General features: G+C 40.1%; 1 protein-coding gene across 1 annotated transcript in view; it reads right to left on the reverse strand.

The window, feature by feature from the left end:
- cuedc2 (CUE domain containing 2) overlaps positions 1-13,973 on the reverse strand; it is a 52,840-nt gene that overhangs the window by 2,660 nt on the left and 36,207 nt on the right. The window contains exons 6-8 of the mRNA XM_063070193.1: positions 9,350-9,520; positions 5,686-5,735; positions 1,707-1,767 (exon numbers count right to left, since the gene is read on the reverse strand). Coding sequence (XP_062926263.1) covers positions 1,707-1,767; positions 5,686-5,735; positions 9,350-9,520 — 282 coding nt within the window. The remainder of the gene's footprint in view (positions 1-1,706; positions 1,768-5,685; positions 5,736-9,349; positions 9,521-13,973) is intronic.

Genomic DNA, 13,973 nt, shown 5'->3' on the forward strand with positions numbered 1-13,973 from the left:
TTTTTTATTATATGAACTTACAGGGCAAGTTCTGTTGTATTTAAGCACTATTTCTCAGTTATCTGCAGTTCAATCTGGTTGACCTCACTGCAGTTGCAGAATTCTATCCACTTTCTCCCCAATTCCAATCCAATATCGTTTTTTTGTGTTAGATGAAATGCACTTCTTCCAGGTTGAACTGGAATTTGCTTTGTGGTCAGATTCTTAAAACAATCCCCAGGTTGACCCTTAAGAGCAGATCTTTTTTTTTTGCATAAGTTCAGGGCCTGAAAACTTTATCAACCATTGTTCCGGCAAAAGCAGCTACTTGTACTGATGAAAAATCAATATTACCAATCAGTTAGGCCAAGGAAGGAGCCTACATCTCCAAACAGATTTTAATTGCCCAGATCTGGTTCTGACTGAAATGTACCGCTTATCTGTTCATTAACTCAATTTTGTTCCTTGCAAGATACTTGAATAGAGACTAATTGTTTTTGTACAAGTATCAAAAAGAAACTCAATGAAGGGACGAGGCAGATACATCTTCTTTCTTCCTCATTTCCACAATCCTTAGCACCTCACTCCAAGTAAATATTGATTAATTATGTGAAGTGTGTTTGTTGTTTAACATCCTTGGACTATCACACTTTGGGTATCATACTGCCTCTTATGAAAATATTTCATTTATGTGTAATTTATTAAAATTGAACCAGTGCAAATCATTTACTCTTGATCACTGACCCATTTACTCTTGATCAAAAACTAATGGCAACAGAAAATCATGACGTTTAGGGCAGACACAATTCAAACCAGAATCTGCAAGTGCTACAGTGCTAAAAATCAAAATCAAATTGTTCACCATATTTTTTCCACGTGTTGCCAATCTCCATCTACTTTTCCATTTTATAATAAGTTTTTTTCCAGAATGCTAAAACTTAACAAATTATATTTCAACCTCCTTTCATCTCTGATTTACAAAGTCATCACTCTTGCTAAGCCATAGTGTCAATTTTGCTGTCACCCTCATTCTTGGATATGGGGCATAATATCCATCCACAGATGCTCCATTTAAAAAGTTGTCATGTTCTGGTTTAAATTCCAATTTTTCCCCTCTAAGGAATCAAAGGGGAGGGGGTTAAGTTACTAAGTTGGGATGGCAATTCTTAATGGAATCACAAATCAACAGACACCAATGTTGAAACATTTCTCTGCTCATAAAATCAAGTTGCCTGATGTGATGTGAGTGCAGAAAAATAACAAATCTTCTGCTTCTCAAGGCCAATAAGAGGGGGAGGTTAAAACTCACGAGACAAATGCAAATGAAAAATAGAAAAAATTACAAAATCATGAGACCCAAGCAGCACCCAAGTAAATGGAGAGTAAAATATTGTAGAGCAATGGGGAAAAGGCATGAAAATGATTGGAGGGGTTCCTTCAAAGACAATGGGAATAAATGAACACTTCTTGAATAGTGAGATTTTATGAGTAGTCAGAAAATTTCCACAATGCCAAGACATTATGACTGAAGACTCCACTGCAACAATTTTACTAAACGATTTAGGCACAAGCTGAGGCAAAAGATTGACTAAAATCAAGGTGATTAAATTAGACTGTAAACAGATCTCACATGGGTAATGGAGTGTGTAAAGTTCACTGTGGACAGCACTGAAAGTTAAGGTTTGTTTCATGAAACTGATCTGATGGCATTCCAAATAACTTCTTACCTCTTTAGGTGCAATAGGTTTGTGAGTTTTGACATCTTCCTCGTTATCCACCATCATATATCTGAAATAACATTTTAAACGGGGAATATCAGCATCTGTGTAGTGGTATAGAATTATAAAACACGATCCAGCAAATATATTTGAACATTAGGACAATTTTAATTATGTGGAGTTACATTACTAATTTAGTTAAAAATGGTTATTAAAATATAAAAATAAAGTTAGCTAATAATTTTGTTCTTGGGTTCTTCCATTCTTCCCTTAAAATCAGTTGCCAATGCCTTAAGTCCTTGAAAATTAACAGTTTCCAAATCTTTGCCTCTCTTTGAAGTCTTACCTTTAAGGATCTCCTTTTCTAAGTTTCACCAAACAAGTTTTCTGTCCTTGTATTATCAAAACAGATCTAAAGGACACTAATGACATCCCACATAATAGTGGCTAAGATAATCTACCCCTCTCAATTATTTTTAACCTAAATGCAACTCTGACATATAGTGGGCACACTAAGGGCAAGCTTGCAGGTGAGCTGTGTTGAATGGATATGGAAATTGGCAGTCTTAGTGATGCTACAGATAGATAGAAACATAGAAAATAGGTGCAGGAGTAGGCCCTTCGGCCCTTCGAGCCTGCACCGCCATTTATTATGATCATGGCTGATCATCCAACTCAGAACCCCGCCCCAGCCTTCCCTCCATACCCCCTGACCCCCGTAGCCACAAGGGCCATATCTAACTCCCTCTTAAACATAGCCAATGAACTGGCCTCAACAGTTTCCTGTGGCAGAGAATTCCACAGATTCACCACTCTCTGTGTGAAGAAGTTTTTCCTAATCTCGGTCCTAAAAGGCTTCCCCTCTATCCTCAAACTGTGACCCCTCGTTCTGGACTTCCCCAACATCGGGAACAATCTTCCTGCATCTAGCCTGTCCAATCCCTTTAGGATCTTATACGTTTCAATCAGATCCCCCCTCAATCTTCTAAATTCCAACAAGTACAAGCCCAGTTCATCCAGTCTTTCTTCATATGAAAGTCCTGCCATCCCAGGAATCAATCTGGTGAACCTTCTTTGTACTCCCTCTATGGCAAAGATGTCTTTCCTCAGATTAGGGGACCAAAACTGCACACAATACTCCAGGTGTGGTCTCACCAAGGCCTTGTACAACTGCAGTAGTACCTCCCTGCTCCTGTACTCGAATCCTCTTGCTATAAATTCCAGCATACCATTCGCCTTTTTCACCGCCTGCTGTACCTGCATGCCCACTTTCAATGACTGGTGTATAATGACACCCAGGTCTCGTTGCACCTCCCCTTTTCCTAATCGGCCACCATTCAGATAATAATCTGTTTTCCTATTTTTGCCACCAAAGTGGATAACTTCACATTTATCCACATTAAATTGCATCTGCCATGAGTTTGCCCACTCACCCAACCTATCCAAGTCACCCTGCATCCTCTTAGCATCCTCCTCACTGCTAACACTGCCACCCAGCTTCGTGTCATCCGCAAACTTGGAGATGCTGCATTTAATTCCCTCATCCAAGTCATTAATATATATTGTAAACAACTGGGGTCCCAGCACTGAGCCTTGCGGTACCCCACTAGTCACCGCCTGCCATTCTGAAAAGGTCCCGTTTATTCCCACTCTTTGCTTCCTGTCTGCTAACCAATTCTCCACCCACACCAATACCTTACCCCCAATACCGTGTGCTTTAAGTTTGCACACTAATCTCCTGTGTGGGACCTTCAAAAGTCTCTCCAGAGGTAATATTTGACATCAAGATGATAAATACATGGTTAAACTTCAGACATTGCAATGGCTGTGGTGCCATTGGTAGAGCTGCTGCCTCACAGCTCCAGCAACCTGGATTCAATCCTGACCTCAGGTGTTGTCTGGGTAGAGTCTGTATGTTATCCCTGTGATTGGGTGGATTTCCTCCAGGCGCAAAGCTTTGGGGATTGCTAGTGTACAGCTAAGTGGTAGAATATGAGGGCAGTTGAAGGGAATCTAAGAGACTAACATCTGATTATTGCATGATTAGCGTAAATGGATGCTTGACAATCTGTACAAACTCAATAGGCCGAACAGCCCAGTTCCATTCTCTGTGACTCAATCTTCTCCAATGCTCCTGCATTGTGGCTGAGTTGGTTGGAATCATTCTTGCCAAGTTCAATTATGATCTATCCAGCCATGGTCAGAAACCAACCTGTTGGTTTCCACACCCCATCACTGCTGTCTCTCTTATGCTCTTCTTCTATTTCAGTTCCCTCAACTCAGATGATGAGACTCACTTGTATCCAACTAGTTCTCTAAATTGTCTGGCTCTTTTTTTGGGGCATATGATCAAATGATTAGAAATTCCCTCCTACGAAGCATCAGGAATTCCAAAGTCACAGTTAGGAACTTTGTTCACAGCCACTCATTCCATCCTTCTGCCCAGTACTGTCTGGAAATTAACTATTGTATTACAACCTCAATGTCACATTTTATTTGAAGAGTTTTGGACTATCTATATGTGGTGTCTCTAAGCCCATTTCCATCTCACCACACCTGCAAGACACTTGCCCAAGCTTTTGTTATCCCTGTTTTTAACTATTACAATGTTCTCTTGAACGACCTTGTTCATTCTACCCTCTAATCCAGTTCTGATGAAGGCCTGAACGACTATTCCCCCTCACATAAACGCTGCCTGACCTGCTGATTGCTTCCAACCTTTTCGGCTTTTGTTTGAAATTTCCATTCAGTCATTATGCATGGTGATTGCTTAGGCTACGCTGGATCCCCACTATGCAGAATCTTGATTTTAAAAAATTGACCTCTCCCCCCCACCCCCATCCAGATTTCTCCATAGTCCCATACTTAACTATTTTTGATCTCCTGTAGTTCTACAGTCCTCTGAAATATCTACACCTGTTCTGTCCTATTGATCAATCTAAACTTAACCACTGCTGTTGGTAGTTGTGTCTACAGCTCTGAAATCTCTTCCCTAACATTTTCTGCCTTTACTTCCCTTTCATTCTTTAAACCACTTTAAAAAGTATTTTTCTATTCATTAACCAAACTTATAGTCATCCGCCTAATATATCATGTTGCTTGATATCAAATTTACAGGTAGTTTGAATGCATTGCATAGAATGAGCTGTAGTAAAATAATCAGACTTTAACAACAACTCCATCAATGAATTTGGGAGTGATATCATCAAGAGTTGAAGTAAAACTGAGCATGTTATATCATACAAACAAACATCTGAGGTTCACTTGTTTCTGTTAATTCACATTTGTTTTATGTAGGGAACTAAACTCTCATGTATTTTAATTAATAAAATACAAGAAATATATAGAAGCTTCTGTGGCTTAACATTTTAAGTGTTGATGCTCCAAGTCCCTCCATTATTAGCTTTTGTGTAAGGGTCTATAACAAAAGACGTATCTTTCTTCCTTGACGTATTGTTGGACCACCTACATTTTGTATATCCTCTGATTTAACTTGTTCATTTCAAAGTTGTCTCACATTATCCTACTGGTCCTCGGAGACCAAAAACCCTTGGGAAGTATTGTTGGTGCTGTGGATAGAATGTTTATCTGCAAGGAATTATATAGTATCGTTGGTAGCTGTGTGGAACGAGCTTCCAGCAGTAGTGGTTGAGGCAGGTTCGATGTTGTCGTTTAAAGTTAAATTGGATAGATATATGGACAGGAAAGGAATGGAGGGTTATGGGCTGAGTGCGGGTCGGTGGGACTAGGTGAGAGTAAGAGCTCGGCATGGACTAGAAGGGCCGAGATGGCCTGTTTCCGTGCTGTAATTGTTATATGGTTATTACATAAGGCACACAAATGACTGTTCGGCTTAACTAGATTTTACATCTGAAAGTATCTACATTAACTCCTGTTCTTTCAAGCTTCATTCTCCAGAATAGATAAACCATTTTTGTCGTCTGCCCAGTCCAAAAAGAAATTCATGCTTTCAGTGGACAATACTCACTTTTCCAAGATGCTGGCTTTAATCTTCTTATCTGTTTTTGGTTGTTTTTCCTGAAAAAAAGAGAAAAAGTGTTCTCAAAGCAAATAGCAGTAATGCACCATGGAATCCACTGTACATTAAGACTGTACTTGCTACATCCACAATTCTACATACAATTTTATATTCACACTGTTACTTTTAGACAGGCTCACAGTTAACTGATAAATTGAGATCAATAGTTCCTGCCCTCATGAGGTTCCAAGCATTTTTAAACTAGTGAATTAGTTTATTACCAGGGTAGAGTGAAAAGCTTGTTTTGCTTGTCCATCCATAAAGATCATGTCATTACAACAGTGCCTTGAAATAGTGTTCAGAAAAACAGTAACAGAATGCAAAATAAAGTGTCACAGAGAAAGCACCTAGTGGTATGTGCTTTCAGGCTTTTGAATCCTCAGCACAAATTGGGGTCAGGGTGGAGGGTGGTTAGAACAGAGGATGCCTGGGCTGTGTGGGGTCTTTAATTATGCTGGCTGGTTTACCAAGGCAGAGAGAAAAATAGGAAGAGTCCATGCAAGAGGCTGGTTTCTGTGATGTGCTGAGCTGTGTCCACAAATCTCTGCAGTTTCTTGCAGAATCGGGCAGAGCAGGTACCTTACAAGGTGTTATGCATCCATATAAGGTGCTTTCTACGGTGCATCAATAAAGATTGGTAATGATCAAAGGGGACGCGCTAAATTTTCCCACCCTAGTGAGCTTTCTGGTCCACGGTATCTATGCGGTTGGACCAGAACAGGCTACTGGTGTTGTTCACGCTTGAAGCTGCCAGTTCTCTCCATCTCAGGACCATTGCTGTAAAACAGGAGCCTGTGCATCGTCCTCCCTTCCTGAAGTCATTGATTGGATGTTTTTTGCTGACATTGAGGGAAAGGTTGTTGTTACGACACTATGCCACTAAACTCCTTCGTGTGTTCTGACTCATCGTTATTTGAGAGTCAGCCCCACTGCCCATTTGTTGCTTACTGGGCGATTTGCATCACTTGGGCAATACACAATGCAATCCTGTGTATCAAGCAAGAGGAGCCACTTGGACAGGTTTCAAGCTTGAATGAGCAAACACTGACGTATCATGAAACACAGTGCATCCGAACAAGGAATCCAGGTTTAGATTCAATTAATGTAAACTGAATGAAATCTCTTCTCTACAGGCCCACCCCCAACTCTGGTAGCAACAGAAGTTCAATACACACAAATGGTGGAGGAACTCAGTAGATCAGCCAGCACTTATGGAGGGGAATAATTGCCCTCCATAGAAGCTGCCTGACCTAATGAGCTTCTCCAGCATTTCTGTTGGTTGCTTAAGATTTCCAGTATCAGCAGAATCTCATTTCAGTGAATGTGCTTCAGACAGTTTCATCCTACTTTTCAGTGAGTGCAACTTTCAATCATAAGGCTGCCCTACATCAATATGTTATTCTCTTATCCAACAGACTCCAGGGCATGCGGGGGTATGAAAATACCACTTTGGTATAGAAAAGCATCTCGTCAAGATTGTGTTTTTTACCCATTCAAAACATATAGATGTTGCCAGCAAGACTAGTATTTAATGCCCAAACTTATTTGCTGTACAGCTGCTGAAACAGATGCAGTGTAGGTATTCCCATACTGTCATTCAGTCGGGAGTCCCCAGGGCTATGATGCAACAACAGTGGCAATACATTTCCAAGTCAGCAGTATGTAGTTTAGAATGGATTCTGCAGATGGTGGTGTTGCTTGCCACTTAGGGAGTGCTGATGAAGCAGTTTTGGCAGGTGCTGCTGTGCTTTTTGTTCAGAGGACATACAATGCAGCCACAGTGAGTTGATGGTGCAGAACAAATGTTCAGCAGATTGAACACCAAGTTAAAGCAGGCAGCCTTGTTCTGAACATTGGAGAGCTTCTGTGGTATCATCGAAGGAAATGCAAGGTATTCCAAAAAATTAACAAAGAACAATTCAGAAATGAAAAAACAGTTTTTGTAGATTTCATGAAGAACTTTGGTCCTATAGAAATTGAGGAGTCTGGGGAACTAATAGCGGAAAACAAGAAAAGACAAATGAATTAAACATGTATTTTGCATCAGTCTTAATTATAAATGACAAGTAACATCCCAGAAATCATTATACATCGGGAATTGGAAGGGAGATGAAAACTCAGGAGATTAACAAAGACTAAGAACGTAATTTGAACAAGAGCTTATCATCTGCACTTGGAAATGTCGGAACCAAAAGACAGCTTAGCAGGGCTCCTACAAAAATTAAATGTAATCAGACAAAATTGATGTGGTTTTATGAAAGAGAAATGTCATTTGACAAATTTATTGAAGTTCTTTGAAGTAATGTGCTATGGATAATGGGAACCAATGGATAATCTAAGCACAAAATAATCTGCAAATGCTGGGGTCAAAGCAACACTCACAACACACTGGAGGAACTCAGCAGGTCAGGCAGCATCCGTGGAAAAGATTGGTCGACGTTTCGGGCTGGAACGGTCCTGACGAAGGGTTCCAGTCCGAAACGTCGACCGATCTTTTCCACGGATGCTGCCCGACCTGCTGAGTTCCTCCAGCGTGTTGTGAGTGTTGCAATGGATAAACTGTTCATTTCTGTGGCATACGATAGGTGCTATCTTATTGCATGAAGATCAAAGCACTTAGTGTAAGAGTCAACATATAATTATGGATACAAGACTAGCTAGTTAACAGGGAGTAGAGTTCACCTTGGTTTTATTCAAAGATTGCAGGGCTGTGATGTATATAGTGATGATTGGAGGGTTCACATTTCTGCGTTAGAGTGAGGGGAAGGGTCAGAAGACATTCACTAATTCCACAGGGGGAGTCACTGAGACCATGGAGAAGCTCATTCTTGGAGGCAAAACTTACTCTGTGAAGATGCCATTTCTCTCCCATTTGCCTACTGCCTGGTTTTCTAAACCAACCTGCTCAACATCTCACTCCAGCTGGTAACATCAATATCAATGGATCCAATACCCCAGCAATAATAGGCATAGTGATTATTATGTCAGACACTGCTACAAGTCACAGCTGTGTGGTTTCTTTTACCAGGCATTAATTGTGGCTTATCAGCTACGATGGTTAATAAACAATCATAATGGACCTTACTAATGAGCTGACAAGAGACCACCAATGGGGAGTTTGCACTACATTAGTAAGTAGTACCAGGCTTCTGTTGCTGGTTAAGGTCAGGCAGTGGTGGTAAAGGTGTGTTTGAAACAACAAATGAAAAAAAATCTTCCTGCAAAGGCTGTAACAACATTATTGTGCCATGCCCGAGTTTCAAGTATTTCATATGCTGACTACATCTGAGGGATTTTAAATGATCTGGACTGTATTTACATTATGCCCTTCACATCCAGAATTGCTCAATAAAGTAAACCAAAACTTAACACAATAGAATTTGTGGAAAATTTCCATTAAATGTGGTTTGAAGGATTTCTATCACCAGAAATCTGTCTTTTTATATAATAGTACCATTAAGACTTTGTTTTTATTAAATCCAAAGCATCATCTCCAACAGATTGCAGCATTCTGAGTACAGAATTGTTATTGCCAGAGGTGATCATTTGTAGGATTCTTATCAACAATAACAAATAATTTCCAATTTCTTTTTCACACACCTGATGGACTAACCTCTGAAATTGCAGGGTCAGGCTGCTCCACTGCCCCTTCCATTATTAACTGCACAGCATAATCCAGGTTGCCTTTGGCCACAGAAAGAGCACGGTGCATGGTAGATACACTGCAGGATGGAAACATCTCAACCAGCAGCTGGACCCCATCTTCCTTTTCATCAGAACTTTCCTAAAAAACATAACGGGCGGGGATGTTATGCAGGAAGGGTCCCAATCAGAAGCTCAGGAACAGTTTGCTTCAAAATTCCATACATATTCATTCATATAGACCATAAGACACAGGAGCAGAATTAGACCATTTGACCCATTGAGTATGCTCCACCATTCAATCATGGCTGATCCTTTTTTTGCCTCCTCAGCCCCACAACCTTTGATTCAATGTCCAATCAAGAACCTATCAAGCTCTGCCTTAAATATACCCAATGACCCTACTGCCACAGCTGCCTGTGGTAATAAATTCCACAAAATCACCACCCTCTGCTAAAGAAATTTCCTTGCATCTCTGTTTTAAATAGGGGCTCCTCTATCCTGAAGCTGTGCCCTCTTGTCCTAAACTCCCCCACCATGTGAAACATCATTTCCACATCTACTCTGTCTAGGCCTTTCAACATTTGAAAGGTTTCAATGAGATTCCCCCCCTCCCCCCAATCTTTCTAAATTCCAGCGAGGAAGATCCAGAGTCAATAAACATTCCTTGTTATGATAATTCTTTCATTCCTGGAATCATCCTTGTGAACCTCCTCTGAACCCTCTCCAATACCAGCACATCTTTTCTTAAATGAAGAGCCCAAAACTGTTCACAATACTCAAGGTGAGGCCTCACCTTATAAAGCCTAGTCATCACATCTCTGTTCTTGTATTCTAGACCTCTGGATATGAATGCGAACATTGCATTTGGCTTCCTCACTACTGACTCAACCCGCAAGTTAATCTTTAGGGTATTCTGCACAAGGACTTCCAAGACCCTTTGCAACTCAGATTCTTGGATTTTTTTCCCCATTTAGAAAATAGCCTGTATATTTATTTCCACTACCAAAGTGCATGGCCATGCATTTTCCGACATTGTATTTCATTTACTACTTTCTTGCCCATTCTCCTAATCTGTCTAAAGTCCTTCTGCAGCCCATCTGTTTCCTCAACACTATCTGCCCCTCCATCAATCTTGATATCATCTGCAAATTTGGTAACCAAGTCATAAATTCCATCATCTAAATCCTTGATATAATGCATAAAAAGCTGTCCCAACACTGACTCCGACGGAACACCATTAGTCACTGGAAGCCAACTAGTAAAGGATCCTTTTTTATTCCCACTCGTTGCCTCCTACCAATCAGCCAATGCTCTAACCATGCCTGTGATTTTCCTGTAATATCCTGGGCTCTTAACTTGGTAAGCAGCCTCACGTGTCACACCTTATCAAAGGCCTTTTTAAAGTCCAAATATACAACATCCACTGCATCCCCTTTATCTATCCTACTTGTAATCTCCTCAAAGAATTCCAGCAGGCTCATTAGGCAAAAATTTCCCTTAAGGAAACCATGCTGACTTTGTTCTATCTTGTCCTGTATCACCAAGTACTCCTTAACCTCATCCTTAACAACTGACTGACTCCAACATCTTCCCAAGCACTTATCTACAAAATGATTTAGAGAAAAGGATGATCTGCTGCAATAGCTAATTTTGTTTTCCTCATCAGCACCATTGTAGGAGCTAGTACACCTGCAGGAAATTATCCATCCCACTGCAGTAACCATGAAAAAAAACCCAGTTTAAGTGCCAAGGAACTATTGCACTCTTAGAAATGACGTCAATCACAGGGCATTAAACTGAAAACAGGTCTAGTTGAGGTTGACATATAAAATACACAGGCTTCCCCAAGGGTTCCAGCTGAGGAGTCATTATATTAGAAACTAAAAAATATATTTTGGTCTAAGAACCAAGACAATGGCCTCGATTGTCTTCAAATTTAATTGGAGGAAATTTCTGTGCCAGAGCTGATTGTGCCAAACAGAACATAATTCGCAATCTTACAGAAGCATTTTCCCATATGTGATTTGTATATATTTTCTCATGTTTAGTTACTATTTTGATGTTTTATAAATCTTATGTACAGAAATGATTCAAGAAAATAGCAAAGATTTTTGTTATATAAAGTTGTGTTAACTGCCATATTCTTGATTATTAATTTACCTTAAACTATGGAAAGAAATTCACACAATTTTAATAATTCTTCAGAAAAAAAGGACTTTATTGCAGTTCAATTAAAATTATGGAAAGTTCTTTTCAATAGATTTCAATACACTCAGAGTATTGGTGGTGCTGGATGAGTAATTTCCCCGATTATTAGAATTCTAACACGGTTAATTCACTGATGTTTTTTTGATACACTGGAATACTAATTCCAGTGGTGCCTGTGTTAAAATAGAGTGAGGAAAACCAGGCCTAGCATGTGAAAATGAGTGCAAGAATCAGCAGCCAGCAAAACATTTGTTGAATTATCAGAATTTCTAATTTTCCTGGCAAAATTCATTTTAAAATTCAAGGAAACAAGAAACTAACACAAATCCCACATTTGTTTTCAGGGGATTCAGTACTAAAAACTATGTAATTTACAAACTGGGAGATTGTAAATTATAAACTGTTTGTCAAAATCAGTTCTAGAACTGAACGTTTTTCCACTAAACCACACTTGCACTATATTTTTAACTGATGAAAATGATAAAAGCTGCAGATACCATTAATCTGAAATAAAACCACAGAATACTAGAAACACACAAGCAACTGCAGCTTTACAGATTTTCATTTGCCGCTGAATTCAATGGCACTTCTTTTTCCAAATGCCTACCTTGCCCTTTCTCCAAACTGATTTCAGTCCGACTTGTTTTCCTTGTTCACTCTCAGCATTTCCCTTTTTGACCCTTTGCGTAATCCTCCCACCCCATTCTCTCTACCACTTCAAACTTTACTCCCCTTCCCAGATGTGACAAACCAAGTTGAGCTTTGGGCATACATAAATACCGATAACTACATGGTTATTGTTTGCTGCTGACTCAGCTCATTTGCTGCTGACACATTTATTCCAACTTACTTCTGGAAGCCTTCCTTTTTTTCCCCTCCAAATCTTAAACATATGTAAAACTGCTGGCTTCCAACTGAGCAATGCCTCGAGTTTGTTAGCTTCATTTTAAATCCCGCCAAGACCCCATTCCTTCCATCTTCACATCTTACAAATTTCTGAGATCTACAAGAGAATCCAATTCTGGCTGTTCCACTTATGGAATAAAGTCAGTGACAACCTTATCCTTACATGAAAGGAGCAGGCTAAGGTTTAAAAATTTGGCAAAACCACCCAACTGGAGGTGTGGTAAACAGTGTGATGAATTTTTTTTTAAGTCTGCAAGGGGACATGGGCTAGCACAATTGGCAGACAAGCGTGGAAGTGTGGAGTGACATATTTAGGCAGAAGGAATAAGGAGACACAATACACATTAAAAGTTGTAAGGAATCAGAGCTTTCAAAATTGGGCAGGTACTTGAAGAAAATTAAATTACATGACCACAAGGAAATGTGACTGAATTGCTCGCCAAGGAATTGTGACAGTGGTAGTGTGCTGAAATACCCACTTGTATGAGCCAGTAATTTTTTGATACCTTGCATTAAACTTATTTTCCATTTCTCTGTTCCCAGTTCCATTCTTTAAAAGAGCCCTTGCATCTTTGACCAAGCATTTGATCGAGTAATTTAAATCTCCTCATATGACTTAGTCAAATGTTTCATCGCTGTCCTCCAAAACAACCAAGGAAATTTTATTGCAAGTTAAGGACACTATACAAATACAACCTGCTACTTTTCCTCCAACATTTAACACCATCATTCCCACAGTCCACATCGAAAAGGTACAGAACCTGGGCCTCTGTACTTTCCTCTACAACTGGATCCTTGACTTCCTAACCAGAAGACCACAGTCTGTGTGGATTGGAAATAACATTTCCACCTAATAATCAACACTGGCTCACCTCAGGGATGTGCTCTGCTCTGCTCTCTCCACATCCAGGACTGTGTGGCTAGGCATAGGTCAAATGTCATCTATAAATTTGCTGATGATACAACCATCATTGGCAGAATTTCAGGTTGTGACAAAAGGGCGTACCGAGGCGAGGTATACCAGCTAGTTGAGTGGTGTCGCAGCAACAACCTTGCACTCACCGTCAACAAGACCAAAGAGCTGATTGTGGACTTCAGAAAGGGGAAAACAAACCAATCCTCACAGGGGGATCAGAACTGGAGAGAGTGAGCAATTTCAAGTTCCTGGGTCCGAGGACCTAATCTGGACCAGGTGTCAACATATTGATACAGCTGTAAAGAAGGCAAGACAGTAGCTATACTTCATTAGGAGTTTGAGGAGATTTGGTTTTACTCAAAAACTTCTACGAATGTACCATGGAGAGAATTGTTACCAGCTGCATCACTATCTGGTATGGTGGGGGGGGGGTGGGGGGGCTACTGCACAAGATCAAAGTAAGCTGCTGAAACTTGTAAAATTAGTCAGCTCCATCATAGGTACTAGCCTCTGTAGTATCCAAGACATTTTTTAGGAGCGGTGCTTTAGGAAGGTGGCATCT

The sequence above is a fragment of the Mobula hypostoma genome, chromosome 18 (assembly GCF_963921235.1).
Source record: "Mobula hypostoma chromosome 18, sMobHyp1.1, whole genome shotgun sequence".
NCBI classification, from domain to species: domain Eukaryota; kingdom Metazoa; phylum Chordata; class Chondrichthyes; order Myliobatiformes; family Myliobatidae; genus Mobula; species Mobula hypostoma.